This window comes from Anomalospiza imberbis, chromosome 22, assembly GCF_031753505.1.
Source record: "Anomalospiza imberbis isolate Cuckoo-Finch-1a 21T00152 chromosome 22, ASM3175350v1, whole genome shotgun sequence".
Classification (NCBI taxonomy): Eukaryota; Metazoa; Chordata; class Aves; order Passeriformes; family Viduidae; genus Anomalospiza; species Anomalospiza imberbis.
Genome location: NC_089702.1, coordinates 340,697 through 360,396, shown reverse-complemented (window position 1 = coordinate 360,396; position 19,700 = coordinate 340,697). Strand labels below are relative to the sequence as shown.

General features: G+C 49.5%; 1 protein-coding gene across 2 annotated transcripts in view; it reads right to left on the bottom strand.

The window, feature by feature from the left end:
* Positions 1-16,881, bottom strand: part of LOC137486713 (acid-sensing ion channel 2) — a 429,682-nt gene extending 412,801 nt beyond the window's left edge. For both annotated transcript variants that reach the window (XR_011005784.1, XM_068212173.1), the window contains exon 1: positions 16,159-16,881. Coding sequence is in view for 1 of the 2 variants with exons in the window: in XM_068212173.1 (XP_068068274.1) it covers positions 16,159-16,722 (564 nt within the window). In the remaining variant the exon portion in view is untranslated. The remainder of the gene's footprint in view (positions 1-16,158) is intronic.
* Between the last annotated feature and the right edge of the window lie 2,819 nt (positions 16,882-19,700).

Sequence of the window (19,700 nt, the reverse complement as noted above, 5' to 3'; positions counted from 1 at the left end):
CATTATTTCCAGCAATCATAGAATCACAGAAACACTGAGGTTGGAAAAGCCCTCCAGGATCACCAAGTCCCAGCTGTGCCTGATCCCCACCCTGTCCCCAGCCCAGAGCCCTGAGTGCCACATCCAGGCCTTCCTTGGACACCTCCAGGGATGGGCACTCCAAACCCCCCTGGGCAGCCCTTGCCAAGGCCTGACCCCCCCTTTCCATGGGGAAATTCCTGCTGGTGTCCACCCTGACCTCCCCAGGCCCAGCCTGAGGCCGTTCCCTCTCCTCCTGTCCCTGTTCCCTGGCAGCAGAGCCCGAACCCCCGGGTGTCCCCTCCTGTCAGGAGCTGTGCAGAGCCACCAGGGCCCCCTGAGCCTCCTTTTCTCCAGGCTGAGCCCCTTCCCAGCTCCCTCATCCACTCCTGGTGCCTGGAAGGAATGGGCTGGCCATGCCAGTGTGGCCCTTTGCCAATGTCCTCTGCTGCTCCTGTTTGCCTCCCTGCATCTCCTCCCCAGTCCTCACCAGCCCAGGCACTGCTCCCAACCATTCTCCTTCCTCCAGCCCTTTCTCCCTCTCCAAGTGCACACTGGGAGGGCAGAAAACCCCAGTTTCCAGACACTCAGCTCAGGAGCAGCACACCAAACCTCTGTTGTGGGGATGTCCAGCTGGATCTCAGAATCAGGGAATTGTTAAGGTTAGAAAACACATCTGACGTCACCAAGTCCAACCCACAGCACCACCACCATGGTCACTGTTAACCCTGTCCTCAAATGCCACATCCATAACTTTTTGAACACTTCCAGGGGCAGTTGGTGAGTGTCCTGCCCTGCTCTGCCTTAGATCCAATGCTTGACAACCTTTTCTGTAAATAAATTTTCCCAAATTTTCCCTAATGTTCAGTCTAAACCTCCCTTGGAGCTACTTGATGCTGGTTTATCTCTTCCCCTTGATATTTCAGGAATGTGAGATTCCCTGTGAGTAGCAGGGATCATATGCCTACAACTGGGATTTACTGCATCACTGTTGCAATAGGTGATAAAAACTCATCATCTGCATCTTTGAATCATCATCATCTTTAACAATCAGGTGCCCTTGACTGACAAGCGCCCATGGGTGAGACCAGGGGAGAAGCCTGGCACACACCAAAAAGCTGGAATATCACACACCTGGATGTGCCTGGAGTGAAAGAGGAGAGGAATTCTCGCAAGTGAGAAGCATGCAGGGAGATGGAGCTGCTCGGGCACAGCTCGGAGGAGGGGTGAACCAAAGGGTTTCTCAGCACTAAAGCCACAATGCTAGTTTCTGCGTTTGTTGGGTTTAATGAAAGTGTGTCTTTTTTGAAAGACAAGTGGGATTACAAGAACATACTTGACTCAGACACTTATTTCTCCTCCTGACGGAAAAAAAAAAAAAAAAAAAAAAAAAAAAACAAACCATGGAAATACCAGACTACACAAAGGGCTCACAGTAACTGTGTTTACAACTGACAGCTCTTCCCCATGTTTCAATATTACTTTGCAAATGGGGACTGTACTAAACTGCCTTATTTCCAACAAAATAAATGCACACCACATTTCCCTGCCCCTGGTAACTGAACTGTCCTTGCTTGATCTCCAGAAATAGTTTGTCACATGAATTTACCTGTGGTAACTGTGCTGTAACACCTGGTGTTAGATGGGTTTGAAACAGGGGAGGAAAATGTGCTGCAGTTAATTGTTCCAACAAACAGCCACGGGCACCCCCAAAGGAGGAGTGATTTAGTCTCAGAAATACCCACCAGCATTTAACAGCATTCCAAAGTGGAAGGGAGGTGGATGCTTTACCTCAGGATGCTGTTCCGCCTGCAGGCACTCGCAGAAGCTCTCTGGGGTTTGCAGAGCTGCAGTAGCTGGGGGTGTTCAGGTACTCTGTGTACCTGATTTGCAAATGCAGCAAGAAAGGCTTTCAGAATGCTTTTTGAGTGAAGACATTTGTAGAAAAATCTGTTTGGTTTCAATTCCTCCCGACCAGGAATGATGGATTTTCTCATGTCAGTACAAAATCACAGCCCATGTCATTCTCTGAAGCAGGTTAAAGAAATTCCCCTCCCTTAGTTAAAGTTTAATAAATTATAATAATAAATGTTTAATAGCAAACATAAACCAGAAAAGCAGCGCTTGCCCCGAGGAGATGACAGCTTTATTGCCGATCCAGAGTGGAGTGAGAGCCTTGGATTGGCCGGGGGCTGTGGAGGCTCCGAGCTGGGCAGGATTTCCCACCCAGGACCCAAGGAGTGGGATGCAAAGTTGAGGCCACTCCAGGCATTCAGAGTCCTGCAGTGCACCTGCAGCACCGTGGGCCTACTCTCAGTGCTGGAATTATTCAGAATTTGAAACAGAAGAATGAATGAAGCTCGTGTTCCTGTTCTTTTCTAACCTCTCCCAGCTCTGTCCCAGGCTCCTTACAGCAGCATCAGAAGAAACCAGGAGGAGCTAACCTGCACACCCAGGACCTGCCTTCACACGCACACCTCCCCCGGGATGGTTCCCCGTGTCCCATAGGGAGCACAGCTCTCTGCATCCTGCTTTGATCTTGCTTTTGCCGTGCTGTCAGAGAAGTGTGAGCTGTCTCATTACTGCCAGGCTGCTCCTGGAGAAAGTGGGGCATGTGTGTTTGTTGGCCAGCTGGTCCCTGTCAGACACAATGTAAAACGCAAGCACTGACCCTGTTTTTCCTCCCTGGGCTCCAGTTCGGGTCTCTCTTAGCTGCCAGCTTTTGTGAAACTCGTAGAAATCACATGGATTTGAGACTTCTCCTCTTCTTTCAAATGGAGGAAAATTGCTGAAACATCATCTTATTGGAAATAAGCCTAAAACCATCTCCAGAAAGCTCAGAGGTTGGGCTGTCAGAAGCATCTTGCTCTGACTGCCCTTTAAAAAAGGGGACTCATTTGAAAGCAGTAAATTAAATCCCTCTATTCAGGGAAAGCCAGACTTGAATATGTATCTCAGGGTTCCCCCTCACTAACCTCAGATGACACCAGGGTTTGCCTCAAAACCCCTTTAAAACAGAAGCTGGGTGCAATAAAACCTGCTGACCTATGGGAGCAAGATGTAGAGGCAGCACATGGTGAAAAGTTCCCCATCTCTGCATCATTTTTTCCATTACTTAATTCTGAACCAGATGATCCATTTAATGAGGCATCCCAGGGTTTCCATGATTTATTTTGCACTGAGATTTTTATTTTAATTAATTTCATGGAAAATAGAAATGCTTTAATACAAAAAGCTTTCATTTTTCACATGGAAAATCTCATCCCAGGAGACACTTGGGCATTTTTCTGGTATCATGCATAAACACCTTTCCCTCTTGACCTGTTTTTCCCTGGAGAGATGCAGATGTACAGAGACATCATCACAAGACTGACGTCTGAGAGGCTTTTTGTTCTACCACGAGATAATGAGGAGAGAATTATTTTTGCAGGGATTGATGCAGTTGTGGGAGCTAACAGAGGGATCTCACTCTCATTAATGTCTTTAGGAGGCAAACTCTACTGGGGTTCTTTAAACTGGGACTGCTTTGTCAGCCTGGAACTTGTCTCCTCCCACAGCTCGTCCTGAGCTGCCATGTACACCCCGGCACCTCCTCTCTCCATGCCTGTCCTGGAATTACTGGGGGACTTGTTGGTATTGGTGTGGATCAGCTCCAAACTCCTGTCATACCTGACAGAAACAAATCCCTTTGTTATTCATGTGGAAGTCACACTTATTTCAGGAGATGCTTCATCATAATTAAGCATTAGTTAATGGCTATTTAGAGTGATCCTGCAGCATCTGCAGACGGGATGGTGGCTGCAGCATCTGAGGCCAGGGTAGAGGATGAAAAATGCAGCTCAATCAACAAGGATCAATCTTAATATCCAGCACAGCAGCTCCTTCTCCCCAGCATGATCTCCACACCCCGATCATGCTATCCATGGAAACTGTTCCCATCTTTTACATAAAGATTGGTTTAGATGGAAACATTGTTTGAGAAATGACCACAGCAGCAGTTTTCCCAAAGCCCTATGGGAAAACTTGCCACTTTTCATTTTTAAAAAAATCCCCAAACAGTAAATGCTTCAAAGGAAGAAAATGATATATCAAGGTTGTGTGACTGCTGTACCGCCCCCAGCAGCTCCTGAGCTGGAGAGGACACAACTTGTTATGTTCTGTGAGATCCCGATCCGCACCCCTAACCCTAATCCCAGCAGTATATCCAGAGAAAAGCACCAGTATGATGAACAGAAACTGTACTTCTGAGCAGAATTCTGGTTCACCTATTCACAGCAACACCAAGAAATCTGGTGGTGAGTGTCAGCTCCCATCCAAGGTCCTCTTCAGCTGAACCATCCCATTACAGATGGCTGAGAGTCCCCCCCATCTCCCAAAACATAATTCCATCCCCCATTCAAGGTTGAACTGACAGCTGTCTAACATCCTGGTTCAGCTTTCACAGGTTCCTCCATCACTGGAGAGCTGCTGAGGAGTTCATAGCACTGCTGACACCACTTCACACAAGACAGAGCCATGAGCTGCTCTTCCAAAGCCTTGCAGGAGGTTCTGGAAGGGATGGAGAGACTTTCCTGAATGTCTCAGGATTCACCATCCACTTCAGTGCCAGGGAGCAGTGGAGTGTGGTGTGGGAAGTTTAGATAATCGAGGGTTAAGCTTCTATTAATTCCTCCCACTGCTCATTAACTCTCCTCTACAATTAATTTAGTCCTGCCTATGGCATCTGCAGTGATGTTTGCTGGGCTGTCATTGAGCAACCTCATGTGAATGCTGTCCTGTCCTATCATCCCGCTGTTCCAGAGCTCCAGCTCATCATTTTCTACTGAGATGGGAGAGCTCTCCTGTCCAAGATCCCTTAAATTACCCCTCTCACAGTACCACAGCTGAATCACCAGAGAACATTTGCTGGAGTTTATTTATTCTCTTCTCCTGGCCTAAGATTAATTTCCCTCAAACCTTCAGGTGAACCAAAAGCTTGAATCGTTGTTATGGGATGAGATTCACTGTTTGTTATGGGTTTCAGCCACTTTCATAAAGTGAAATTTTTGCACAACTCCTCCACTGCACGAGCATGGGACTTCAGAGAGCCTGAAAAACACGAATGGAATGAGAAACCAAAAAATGTCTAAATGGGTTGATTTTCTTCTTTCAGTAATGACAAAACCTTTAAAAAGCAAAATAAGTTTTAATATTTTTTAATTTAAATTTCATTTTAAATTACTTTAATTTCATGCCCATCTTCATATTACATTTATGTATTAGTCTTCATCACCACTGAAACAGCATCATGAAAACTCAATTTTATAGAGCAGCTAAAACTTGTTCCCACTAAAGTTTCTAAAATTTTTGGACCTCCAGTGGTTTAGTTTGGGGGTTTGGGTTTTGGTTTGGGATTCTTTTCATAGAGGCAAGGTGGACAGACTCATCACTATCAGTTTCCCTCAGGAAAAACTCCAATTCCCAAGAAACTCACACTGGAAGTGAGATCTGGACAACCTTTAGACTGACTGAAAGGGAAGCCTACAGACCTGGCATGAGACAAGAGCCAGTAATCCCCTTCTCATGCAAGGTCAGACCAATGAGGGGGAGTACCTGAGGAGGACATGAAATTTGACTCAGTCTTTTTCACTTCTGATTTTCTTTTCAAATTTCAGTCTCTGAGGAAATCGCGAAGCAGAACTAGCTCCTCTGACAGGAGCAGACAACTGAGCAGCTCCTCTTGCACATGAAAATCCCTGATGGCCCCATTCCCTTGGACGGGCTACTCTCAGAAATACAAGTGCAGATTAAACCTCCTTTCATCCATCTCACCCTGAGCAAATATATGTGCATTTTCCATTACCCTTCACTCCTTCACTTCAGCTCCTTGCCTTAACACACAGGCTTAATCCTTCCTTCCAAGGCACAACAGCAACAAATGATCAAAACAATTCAGCTTTTCTTCAACTAATGGCATGTGCTTGGTTGTAAATATTCATGGCTGGGTGGAAATTGGTTCTTGATGGCCCTGAGCACACTGGTGTCAGTCGTGCTTAATTTACTCTCAGTATCTTTTACCTCCAAGGGCAATTTTGTTTTCCTGGTGCAGGTCTCATACATTAATCCATGGCAGATGGAGTCAGACATGACCACCTCATCTACCTCATTTTCCCTCTTAGCTTGTTGAGCTTCTGGTGCCTGAGAGGCTTCCTCACCACAGATTTCCATAGGTCGGAAAGTGCCAACAAGCTTCTAGAGGATCATTCTGGTGCACTCATCCCTCAACAAAGTCAACCTGTTAAGGCTTTTCATCATGACCTCTCAGCAGATGCAGGTGTCAAAATAGACACTGACTTTCACAATCTTCACATTTAGCCACAGATCACCATTTCCTCCCTCAAGAAGATCTGAGTCCTCCCCACTCCCAGCCCTGTCATAGCTGTCATCACTTTGTAAGCAAGAAAGTTTTCCATGGGGTTGTTTTCCCAAAGAGCTCTTCCTACGGAACGCTGCAGGGTCTTACCAGCCCAGTAAGCAGAATGCTCTTTGTATTTTTGAGTCCCATATAGAGCTGGTGTAGCTGTGGCAGCAACACAACCACCCAACACCCTGCTTGCACCCACCTTATCACAATAGCTTATCACATTTATTGCCCTCACCCTGACCACGCCAATGGATGCAGAACTCTGCTGCATGGCCAGCCTGAGCCTGGATGGCACTCCAGGCATAAATCCTGTGACAAATGCCTTTGGGAATGCATATGAGGGACTCCAGACCCTGCCAGAGGAGATGGAAATGCCAAACATGATCTCCCCATCCTGCCGCTCCTCCTCCTCGGGAGTTGCCAGGCACATTTTTTGTCAGCAGGAGCTTATTGATGAATCTGAGGGTTGGGTTTTTTTTTTCTCATCACCACTGTCTGCTTCTAAAGCAAATAGGGATAGTTTCAGGAAATGGGAAAAGACAGGGGTTTGCTCAGAGAAACTGGGGTGGACTCATTATGGAATCAGAGCTGTGAATGCCTCAATGCTCAGTGCAGACAGAGCTTTCAGCATCTCTGTATTTTAGGGCAATTTTTGTCCTTAGGTCAATAATGCAAACTTGTGCACAGAGTTCACAGAGAGGAAGGTGATCATCTTCTCAAACTGGCTTTCATTTCTCAAGAAGGATGAGGGTGAACTGAGCACAAGAGCAGGTCAGAGATGGGCAGAGCTCCTCAGGGTTAGAGCTATGTTTTCCATCACTGTTGGTGACACGAACAATAGGATTGAGGGCATCCTCAGCAAGCCTGATGACCCCAGGCTGTGTGACACACTGGAGGGAAGGGATGGGATCCAGTGGGACCTGGATAGGCTGGAGAGGTGGGAATGTGTGACCCTCACAAAGTTCATCAAGGCCAAGTGCAAGGTCCTGCAAGGCTGTTCAGCCTGGAGAAGAGAAGCTCTGGGGAGACTGATCTCCTTTAGAGCCCCTTCCAGTGCCTAAAGGAGTCCAAGAGAGATGGAGAGATACTTTGGAAAAGGGCATGTAGGGACAGGACAAAGGGGAATGGCTTTAAACTGAAGGAGAGAAGGTATGGATAAGATATTTGGAAAATATGCTTCCCTGGGAGGGTGGGGAAGCCCTGGCACATGATGCCCAAAGAAGCTGTGGTTGGCCCTGGATCTCTGGAAGTGTCCAAGACCAGGCTGAATGGGGCTTGAAGCAACCTGGGATAATAGAAGGTACCCATGGCAGAGAGTGGAACTGGATGATTTAAAGGTCCTTTCCAACCCAACCCATTCCACGGTTCTATGAAAAAATTAGATGCTCCAAAAATAGCAAAAGGATTTAAGACCCAGCAGGTCTTCACCTGCTTTCTGTTACAGAATCATAATTCAGCTTGTAAGGGATCTCAAGAGGCCAGAGGTCCCCACTGAAGTCAGACCTGTTTTCCTTTTTTATCAAGTGTGAATTTCTCCTGTTTGAATTCATGACAACTGGTTTAGATTTTTACCCATTTCTGTCCATGAGGATCATGGACCTGGTACTCAGAACCTCTCAGAGAGGGTTTAGAGTAAACCCACAGCAGTCATACCATGATTTTTTCCCAGGGTATCACTGCATCTGGTGAGATAAACACAAAAATTCCTCAAGAGGCGACATCTGGGAGGTTGTTTATTATCTGCCAAGAAGACTCCAAGGGACATTTGCATGGGGGGTATACACAAGCTATGTTGTTCTACTTTACCTCTCCAGCTGGAAACCATGCTGGGGTTTTTATATATTCCTTGTCCTTCCTGGCCTTTACTTTTAGCTTTGGACATGACTAGACTAAGTCTGGTTCCTGTAGAGAGAGCACAAGTACACGTGAAAGCTTCCTGTGGTCTCACCCTCCACCCACTGCAGACAGAAAACTGTACCCAGGAGAACTCATCCAAGACCAGTTGTCAGGGACACCCTGTGACATGAACTGTGCTAGTCACAGAGAGCCACAGGCGAAGGAGGCACCAGGACATGGTGCCAGATGGTTATTAGATTTGTTCTCTGTTGTTGACAACCTTGGCTCTCCACCACTTTGGGCACTTCAGTTCTCAGTGTCTGTCCAGGAGAAATGAGCTGAAGCACAAGAAGCTGCACTCAGAGGTATTTCCAACACTAAGAAAAGCCTCACACAATTCCCAGGACAATTCTGATAAACCCTGGCAGCCCTCAAACATCTCCACTATCCTTGGAACTCCAATGACACCCTCCTTGCTCAGCAGTTCTTCCCCATCCCAAGGGTGGATTTGCATTTTGCTCCAGCTCCAGCTACTATTTGGAGTGCAAATCCCCGGGCAGATGGGGTGTGGAGGACAGAGGAGCTCTCTTTTGGACTCCTGATAAATAACTCTAACAAATTGGAATCACTCAGAAGTGAGGAGTGGTTCTTGCTCTCCTCCAAACCAAGTGCCAGCTGCTCCAGCAAGAGAAGCTGAGCCCACATCTGGCTTTTACACACACAAATTCTTTGTCCTTCCTCTCCCAGGGCCCTCCCCATGCCTCATCTCCCTCATCATCCATCCCCCTCTGCTCTCCAGCTGGCTCTGACACTTTGGCTGTGCCTGTTCCTGACATTTCCCACTTGTTTGAATTATTCCCCATCCCAAAGCCTGAGTGAAGGAGGGCAGCATGCCTGGCTAAGAAACAGCTCAAAACACATCCAAACACAGCCCTTTTAAAAGATTATTAAGGAGGACTGTTACAGTTCTGGTCAGGTTTGCAGTCAGATCAGCAACCCAAATGTGGAGTACCAGTGTCCCAAGTTAACAACCTGCAGCCCATTTCTGCAGTTTATCTCCTTTGGAGTTGTTTCACCCAGTGTATATACTTCCAGTATGTCATGGTTTGATATTGGCCAATGCCAGGTATCCATGAAAGTCATTCACTTACCCTCTTCTGCTACAGTTGGGCAGAGGAGAGGGAGAAAAAAAATTAAGAATTAACAAAGGTTCATGAATTGAGGTAAAGACTGGGAGAAAAACAATCTAAGGGAAAAACAGGTTTAAATTTAAAGGTATAAAGTAAATTTATTATCAACAGAGTCAGAGGAGGAAAGTGAGAAGTAAAAAAGTAAAATAAGCCCCTAAAACACCTTTTTTCACTCCCAGCCCCTCCCTCCTTCCCACCAACAGCACAGGGAGACAGGGCATGGGGATTTTGGTCAGTTCATCACTCCAGATCTTTTTCTGTTCATTTACGGAGAGGAGTACTTTTTTCTGCTATGCCATGGGGTCCCTCCCACAGGCAAGCAGTCTTCCCAAAACTGTTGTGGCATGGGTCACTTATCTACAGGGTGCAGTCCTCTAAAGACAGGCTGCTCTAGTTTGGAAGCAGGGGCCCTCTCTTTCTATTCGGGTCTCCACTGGATCACAGCTTTCTCTGGCATCCACCTGCTCTGGCATGAGTACTTCTCTCATGGGCTGCGAGTGGATCTCTGCATCCCCCATGGACTTCATGCATTACAAGGGGACAGTTTGTTTCACCATAGACCTCACCATGGCCTGCAGAGGAATCTCGGCTCCAGCGCTTTGAAGCACTTCCTCCCCCTCTTTTTCCACTGACCTTGGTGCTGTCGTTTGGTTTCCCTCACATGTCCTCACTTCCTCCTCTTCTCTGACTAGAAGAAAAACTGCTGCCCATAGGTACCATTGCCAACAAGCTCCACCAATTCAAAGATACCTGCAAAATCCTGCAGCACCCAGAAGCTGATCCTGTCTAGGTTCTGCACTGGGGACTTGCTCATCGTGTTTTCACAGCCAGCCATGCGGCCCCACCACTACACGGGCAGCAGTGGCTGGTGCCAGTTAACACCTCTCCTCATGCAGGAGAGGGAAGGGGAGGCTGCTGCCACTGCCCTGCCCTTCTGCTGGCAGCACGGCTGGCCAGGGGCAGCCAGGTAGGCGAGGCTCGCCGTGGGCCACACTGGGATGGTTCCAGCACTGCCATGGCTCCCCTGGGAAAAAATGGGCAGGTTGTAGTAGTGGGATTTTGAAGCTTATGTTTAAGAATTTGTTTAATATAATTGTAATGGTTTGTCCCTATTCACCCCTGTTCAGTTTTCCTAATAGTCTCTCCCCAAAGCTTTCCACCTGCTTTCCCGCCTTTCCCCATGTCAATCCTGGGGTATACCTCCCTTATTTCCAGACCCTTCCCTGTCTATCTTCTAAATCCTGCCCCTGCAGCTTGTCTGTCATTATTTTCTACACCCATTTATCTGGAAGCTTCCCTGTCAGTTATGATATTTTCCTTCACTCATTGGCACATTATGTATGCATTCTCCCCTTCCCCTTCCCTACTGGTTTTATGTTTATACATATCCACCCCATACTCCTCCTATCTAGCTCTTGATCTGTTGTTAGGCTGCCCCTCCCTCGGGGGCAGCCCCCCCTTAAAAGCCGCTGGTTTTGTTACTTCGCACCTTTTGCCTTGCCTTTACTTGGAGTCCTTACACTGTATCACCCTGTGCCGCTGCCCTCCGGTGCGGGGAAGACTAAAGATTGCTCGGAGACGCAAGCAAAGGGTCCTTCGCTCTTCCTTTGCCTCAGTCCCTCGACGCAGCCGACGGCTGAACCGCTACCCTGTGCCTGCCGGTGGCTGAGCGCAGAGCGGCCGCTCGTGACACATGCTTCAAGGAAAGCGGGCTCGAGGGTCGCTCGCAGCCAGCGCCGCTCCCTTCTCCTGCGACCAGGGCGTGGCGTCAGCGGGTGCTGTTATGATTTCCTTCTTAACTCTGTTATCACAGAGGTGTTACCAACCTCTCTAATTGGGCCAGCAGCATGTCCATCTTCAAAGCCATCAGAGACTGGCTCTGTCACACATGGTGGAAGTTTCTATCAGCTTCTCACAGAAGCTACTCCTGTGGCCCCCCGCTACCAAAAACCAGGCTGTGCCAAACCAGCATATAGTATTAAAGGATTTAAAACTGGATTTGCCATGAAAAGGCCCCACTGAAGCTCCACAGCTTTCATTAGATTTTAACTCTATTAACCGTTCCAACCCAGGAAATGGTTTTTCATTGATCCCACCTGGCATCCATCCATGAAACTTCCTGCAAAATATAAAATATTATCCTACCAGTTTTTAATAAATAAAGGAAATACAAACCCCATCAGTGTAACAGGGAACTACCACACCCATAAATCCTTACGAGACAGAGAAATTTAAACTAGTAAACCACTGGGTGGAATGAGGGTCTGCACTTCCCAAGAGCAGGGTTTGCTAGATACCTGAGCCAGGAGCAATCCACCTCCTTTTAGACACCCAGTGAGGCACCACTAGCAGCAAAATTATAACCCTGCACTCCCTCTGTGCCTGTGCCCACACCCAGACCCTCAACAGGGCCTGCAAACCTGAGATATTCCAGTGCAGACTGGGAAGGCTCCACAGAGACCTACTGGATTTCCTACGTTATTTCCTACTGGAAGAACTGGCTTGTTTGTGCAAAAGTTATCACTGAATTGCACATCTCATTATTGCACATCTTATAATGGCATCTCAGATTTTGGAGCAAACTTTGGAAAAAGTTGTGACTCTCCAGAAAAATTGTTAAATAAGAAATGAAATGTTTTTCTGAAACAATCCTGACTTTTTTTTCTTGAAGAAAGTGAAAGTTGTATAACAGATGAGAATGGACTAGTTAGTCCAAAAAGCCAAAGCTATTCACTAAACATTGGCCTGATAGATACACTAGAAAGAAGGGCAGAAAAAATATGTATAGAGAAAGCCAGACAGATTGACAGAAATTTGTGACTTAAAATAGCAATATTCACATGAGACACACTTCATTATGTGGACTCTGTAAGTCAGAAGAATGTGTATTGAAAATAAATGAATTCTATCCTTCAATTGTCATGACCACTAGCAATAAATAGACACCTGATGAGGCAGAGCAGGCACAAGGGAAAAGTTTGTGTTAGCTGGAATGATTGGACGTACAAGGAAGCCCAGCCCAACACTGCATTTAGCAAATGACCTGACTGAGGAACACAGTACCACCCAGACACCCAGAACAGTCCCCAGAGCCACGGCCGGGCTGTGCTGGGCAGGCCTGTGCTGCTGGAGAGCATTTCTCAGCAAGGAGGGACTGAGGGATCCCATTCCCCTGCTGCTCACATTCCCAATATGCACTCCCAGCCATCCCATCCCTCCCTCCATGTTTGCCCCATGGGCCGAAAGGGTTTTCAGAGGTTTTCTCCCCGTTGCCCCTCACATTTGCTGGGCCACACACAAAATCCTCCTTCAAGTGTCCCCTGCGACTGCCCGCCATCATCCCAAGCTGGAGCAGTGAAGGCCACGAGCCACACCAGCAGCCCTGGGAAAGAGGCATGGCTCCACACACCCACAGGGACTCCCAGAACATCACAGTGGTGCAGCGGGGGCTGATGAGCCCAAGCTTTGTCAGGCTCAGCAGCAGTGGGATGGAAGACCTTGATGTCACATCGAGCAGCAGGAGCACAGCTCCTCCAGGAAAATGCCATCTGTGAGGTCAGTTCCAACCAGGACCTCCTGGGGGGAGCAATGCAGAAAACAAGGAGGGGATTTCCTTGGCTGCTGCTATCAGGCTTTCCTCCTCCACATACTCCAAGGGAATGGCTTTGCTAAAGCATGTTCTGCCAATTTTCTCTTCTTCACTGGCTTTGCCTACAGCAGAGCTCTGCATTCTCTTCTCTGCTGTTCTGTGTGTGGCAATGCCAATGCAGGATCAGCACATCCTGCTAAGACCTGGCTGCTCCCTTTGGGGTATTTCTGCAAAAAAGCTGTGGGTACTCACTCCAGTGAGCAGACCTTAATTTGGGAAATGTTGTCTGAGAGGTATTAGGGGGAGAAAGAACAGGAAGTGTAGGGAAAACACAGCTCAAATCCTGTTATGAAAGCAGTGACAGAGGATTTAAGCAGGGCAGTAGAGGAGGAAGGAGGGTAAAGTTAAGTGTTTTCAAAGTGCCAGGATGCTGCCCTTTCAGCTCCTGCTCTCCATACAGCAGCAGCACTGTGGGCTTTATTCGGGGACACCCTGCACACAAAACCCCCATGCACCAGAGGGCAGAGCTGACCAGAGGCAGCTCAGCACTGACTCCTCCAGCAGCACCTCATTGCAGAGTTCCTGTTTGGTGCAGCCCTCTGCTGCAAAGCTCCTGCCTTCTCTGCTCTCAGCTGCCAGAATTTGGGGAGTGTATATAAAAGCCTCATAGTTCTTCACCCTGATGACATATTGCAGGACTGCCTTGGGATTTACACCCTGTTTCCTGAGGGGAAACAAATCAGGCTTCGGTGATGACTCTTCTCCAGCGAGTGCCGCAGCAGGATGGATATGCTGTCAGTGAGCCCATGTGCAGCTGCAACAGGTTGGTGGTGATTAAATGCGAAATTCATCCAGGACATGAGGTTCTGATTCAGCCTGGAGGCAGCTCATAGACCTTTACAGCATTCTCCCTGTGGAAACACCTACTCATCCTTCAAACAGACACTTTTTCCTGCCTTTTATCTGAGAGGTAAAATCTGGAAGAAAAACAGGGTTTTTGTGTCCCTGTTGAGTGCTACTTCCTGGATTTCCATAACCTAGGGGATTACCTGGAGTCAATGAGATTGAAGCCCTGCCTCTGTGAGACACAATGTTGTCTTCTGGCTCAGGTAGGAGCTGCTTCACAGAATGGGCTGAAGTATTGCACTCAATCTCTCACTTTGACAAGGACAAGCACTGTCAGTCCATAATAGCCTGTCTCTTTCTAGCTTGCCCTGATCTGCTTTAGCAGAGCATTTATTTGGCAGATGAGGAATGTTTGTCTTTCTGGAAACTACAGTATCCCCCATGAGAAAAAAAAAAAATCATTGTTTCAGAAGCAATTCTCTCAAAAACTCAATAGCTAGAGGTGACACCCTGGTGGGTCCCAGGGGGGCTGCCAAGAGCTCCTGTCTTCTGCTTTTTAAAGTCCTTTTTTAAGCCCAGCAGGTGCTTTGAAACTGCTGGTTGCTCCCTGGCTTTGAGGCTTTTGCTTTTGGCTAGTTCTTATTTCATTCTTGGCAAGTCCACAGGCAGAATAGTTCCTGCTCCCCTCACTTTGCTACGTCAAGAGAGGTCTGTCCATCCTCCTGGGATCTGACCTCACTTCCTGACCCTTCTGTCTCCTGGACTTTTGCATCTGTTTCTCCTTTTGTATCCCTTTCTCCAGGCTTGCTCACACATGGCTTTTCTTTAGCAAGCTCCTCTCCTTGGAACTTGGTTGACGCCTTCCTACAACTTGGATGACCCAACCCCTGCTCAGACCTGCCCAGGGAGCAGAAACAAGGGAACGTTTTGCCTGAATATCCAGTTTGAAATAGACGCAGCATCAGAGATATGCACAGGTAACAAGTGAGGCATGAAATTCTATGTTCCTGCTCAGAGGTGTAAAGAGAGCACAGTCCAGGAGATGGCAATGACTTTGGAGCTGGAGTCAGTTGGATTCATCTGTTTGGAGATTCAAAGCAGCACAGAAAATATTCCCTTCTCCCAAAACCAAGGATTCTGCTGATGAACCAGGGGATCACAAACCCTGCCCAGGACCTGCTCTCTGCAGGACACACCATAATCAGCAGAACAAGCAGCAGCACTCCCAAGAAATAACCACCTGAAACCTGTAACATTCCTGACTCCAGGATCACAGAGCCAAGGCACTGCCCAGCATGGCCTGAGAGCACAGTGAGACTTAGCCCAGAGTCCAGCATCCCCCAGCTCAGCCAGGATGGGGCTCAGCCCCCTCTGCAGCCTCCTGCCTGGTCCCCTCACCTGCCCCAGTGGCACACAGGGGCATCACTTAATCCAGACAATCTCCTAGTCATTTTTATTTTACACTGACACATTTACCACCACAGCACCCAGGCCAGCCTGCATTGCCACCAGGGTGCCAGCCAGAAGCTGGAAACTCAGCAGCAGCTACTTCCCTCAGGATGCTCAAGTACCCGGCTCACTCCTCCTCCCCCCCCCCCCCCCCCCCCCCCCGTCTCAGAGCAGACCGGGATCAGAGCTCAGCCTCTCAGTTGCTTTTCCTCTCCTCTTTCTCCTCCTTTCATTTAACACAGCACAGGAAGGACAGCACCAGGCAGGTACCCAGCTGCTACCCACATTAGGGTATTAAACCAGGATTTATGAGCCACAAACACCAGGAACAAGAACAAAAATTTCCACTTTCAGAGTTCCAGCAACGCTGCAAACACCTGGAGAAATACATCTGGACACTACTCAGACCAGCCCCAAGCACCTGCCCTTCTTGTTGGCTCTGTCCAGCCCTCTCTGCTTCCTTCAGCTGGCTGACATCCACTGGCCATGGCAAGAGACCCTCAGGCCCCCTGTGATGATCAGCAGCATCCATCTGACCCTGAGCAAACACTGGGAGCCGTGGGCCTTACACAGGATGTAGGCCGGACCTGCTACAAACTTTTTGCAGGTCTGGCCCCACAAAACCCTCATTAGGACTGCAACAACCAAACTTCAGCTCAACAGGCTTCCTCCTGCTCCTCCTCTGCCATGCCAGAGCCTGGCAGCCACTGTCTCACCACATCGGACCCACACAGCTTGGCCAGTGACCTCCAGGGCTGTCCTGGTCCTGCAACACCATGGTACACATGCCCAGAGAAGAGAAAAGCAGCGTGTCTGTTCATACTCACAGTTTTGAAGTCCTTGTGGTTGCACTCCTGGCCTCTGAACTTGCAGTACAGCATCATATCCTTCAGGTCATGGCCAACCCGTGCCAGGAACTCTTGCATGCTGAAAACTTTGGGTTTATACTGCTTAAAGTTGGCCTTTTCTTGGAGGGTGGCTAAGACAGCAGGGTCAGCCAAGTGAGGGTTGGGGATCTGCAGGTTGACATCCAGCAGAGCCAGGAGCTCCCCAGCATGGTACAGGTCGTTGGTGGTGAGCCGGGAGAAGCGGAACTCATTGAGGTTACAGATGGTGACAGCAGGAAACACCAGGCTGTTTGCCACCACCTCGTCCACTTTGGTCACGTGCTGGTAGGAGAAGTAAAAAGCCACCCTGTCCGAGCTCTCCACCAGGAGGAGACCCAGCGAGCCCACAAAGGCCAAGGTCCAGAGCAGGCGCCGGATGGTGACCGGCCCGTAGACAAAGACATGACGGATCCCATGGAGCGTGGTGGTGTTGGCAAAAATCTGGATGCTGGAAGGCTGCAGGCTGCCCATGCTGCCCTCGCTGGTGCTGTCCTTCAGATCCATAGTTCATTTAAATCCTGGTCCTGCTTTTTGGGTCAGTCTGGAACCAGAACCGGGATCTGGATCTCTCCCCTCTCCTCTCCAAAGTAATTAAACCCTTTCAGGGGCAGGCGAGGGAAGCAGAGTGAGACCAGCTGCTGCGAGTTTATCCCACGAGCTCAGCAGTAGCTTCGTCAGGGTAAATATTTATATAAAATCCATTCAAACTCTTGCTCTTGATTTCCTCGGTGCGATAAGGAGGGCCGGTTTTATTTAGGGAGACACCAAGGTGATGTGGAAGAGATGTGGGTGGGCAGCGAAAGCTGAGCCAATGGCAATAAAGTCCTCCCCCTGCACACACACACACACACACAAGCACACACGCGCCGAGGGGAGCTGAGATTAAGCGAGCGAGCCTAAAACAAGTGGAGGCAGCTCGCAGGCTGTTAACTAGTGCGGAAAGCCGAGGATGCTGCTTCCCCCATGTCTTCAGCCCGACCGGGGATGCTCCCCGAACTCTGGGGATGCGACTGCAGGATTTAGGCATCTCTCCTCCTCCCCACCTCTCTATTTTGGGCAGAAAACACCACCACGAAAACCGAGCCTGTGCTGTCGGTGTGATTTGCAAGGGAAAGGTGGGCAGCTAATTCAGCGGGAGAAATGGGAGAGCAAAAGGGAGGGGGAAAAGGAAAGGCTAAAAAAATAAAAGGAAAGGCTGAAAGATAAAAGAAAATAAGGGGATTGCTGCTCAGCTCCATGCACGCACACATGCAGATTAGAAAGAATTGCTTAACCCGCTTCTCTTTCACACGGCAGCTCCGAGCAAAACCCAGTCAGGGCAAGACCCGGGGAGCGGCAGCGGAGGGGCTGTAGCATCTCTCGTCTCTCCTCCGTCTATCTCAGAGCTTTCCTGCCCTGCAGGAGTTTCAGGGAGAAGCGCTGCGAGCCGTGAGTCACACACGGATCCGGAGCCCCGCGGCAGGGCAGGGAGAGGGAGCTGCGACCCGACATCCCCAGCTCCAGGCTGGGCTGGGTCTGGACGTGCTGTGCCTCGGCGGGGCCGGGGGGCTGTGCCCAGCAGCTCCTGAGGCCTCCGGCTCAGCCCCCCGAGGCTCGGAAGCCTCCGAACCAGCAGGATCTCCAGATGTTCTCTTTGCCGCCGGAAGGCAGCTGTGACGGATGTGTCTGGGGAAGGCGCTCCCAGATGTGCAGTCAGCCGGGAGGTTGGGAAGGAGGGGGTGGAGGGGAGGAAAACTGGGTTTTCTACCCCGGAGATGCTGCAGATCCTGTGACGGTGCCTCGGTGCATGCGTGGTGCGACTGCAGGAGTGGGAATGAGGGGGATCCACACCAGGGGTGTGAGCTGCTGCGTCTGAGCAGGGTCGGAGTACCTCCTTTCCATATCGGCTCCATGAACAGCAGGGGTTTTGCTCGCTTTTTTTCAGATCCATAGTTAAACCCCAGGATTTCTGTGTCTGTACAGCACCCAGCCCTACAGCAGGTGAGGGTCCCAGGGCATGGAAGCACCCAGAACGTGACTTACCCAGTTGGAATGAGGCAGGAGCAGAGGGTTGAAGCACGGGCAGAGCCTGTCACGGTCTGCAGGGCAATGCCTCATGACTCTCAGCCGCCTTTAAAGATTAAATGAGCCCAGTTTCTGGTTTTATAACTCTGAGTGCTGTTATCATGACAATAGATCATTTGCACCATTTGGCCCCTTCACCTTTCAGGTGCTAGGCTTCACTGATGGACCCCCAAGACTCTTGTCCCCAGGCAGTGAGCCACCCTGTCCTCCCCCTGACAATTTTGACCCAGAGATAATTTCAGCTTTGCTGTCTACACATTTGGCCTTGGAAGCCAAAGGCAAGCGGAGCTGTGGCATCCCCCAGCATGGATGTTCCTATGGGAATATCTCTCAGTCTGAGCTACCCATACCAGCCGTGCTACAACACTTCTTTCTCCATTTTACACCAGGGAATCTGAGGCAAAGAGGGGACAAAGGACTTGGGAGCCCCGAGCGGGATTTCCCAGGAGGACTCTTCATACCAGGTTGTTGCCCTGAAGCTGAAGCCTCCTTCCATAGCCAGAAGGCTCCAGCACCCTGTTGTCATGAATGGCTGGGGTGCAGAGGGAGCAGGAGCTGCCTCCAGAGTCTGGTTTCCTCTTTTACAAACCCTGAAATGCAAAATATGGTCCTTCCTCCTGCATCTGTGCCTGTGAGTGAAGCCAGGCTCTCAATACAGTCCACTGACAGCTAAACAGAGCTGTGTTCCTTCTGCATTACACAGAAATTCAGACAAGGACAGATGCATAAACCTCCTGCACCTTGTGGTGCCCTTTCCAGGAGGGTGGAAAAGGCAGAGCTGAGCACACCCAAACAAGCTGTGGCCCAGAATTAAAGCAGCAGAGTGGCAACAGCACCCTTACTCCTGGCTCCAGACCTCACTGCCGGTCTCCCCTTGTTCTCATCACCCCTGCATGGTCAGGGACAAGACCCTTCCCCTCTAAAAAATCCCTGTCCGGAATGGGCTCCCTTTCCTTCCTATTCCCAGCCCACCTGCAAATCCCCCTCCCTTCCCCACGCCCGCAGTGGCCGGGCCGGTGTGTTAATGCTTTCATTTGTTCCCCGTTAATGCTTTCATTTGTTTCCCGTTAATGCTTTCATTTGTTCCCCGTTCTGCAATCCCGTTTGCTGTAATTCACACCATAAACCATCTGCTGCCTTTTATTGTTGAACTGTGCAGGGAGCTTTGGCTGCAGCCTGGAGGGAGCAGCCCCCTGCCCAGCAGAGCTGCCTGGCACCGGATCTGGCACCGGCTCTGCTCCGTTGCCCCCGGGGATGGGCACAAACCAGGGGGACAAATCACGGAATCATGGAATGGTTTGGGTTGGAAAGGATCACCTCATGCCACCCCCTGCCATGGGCAGGGACATCTTCACTGTCCCAGGCTGCTGCAAGCCCTGTCCAGCCTGGCCTTGGGCACTTCCAGGGATCCAGGGGCA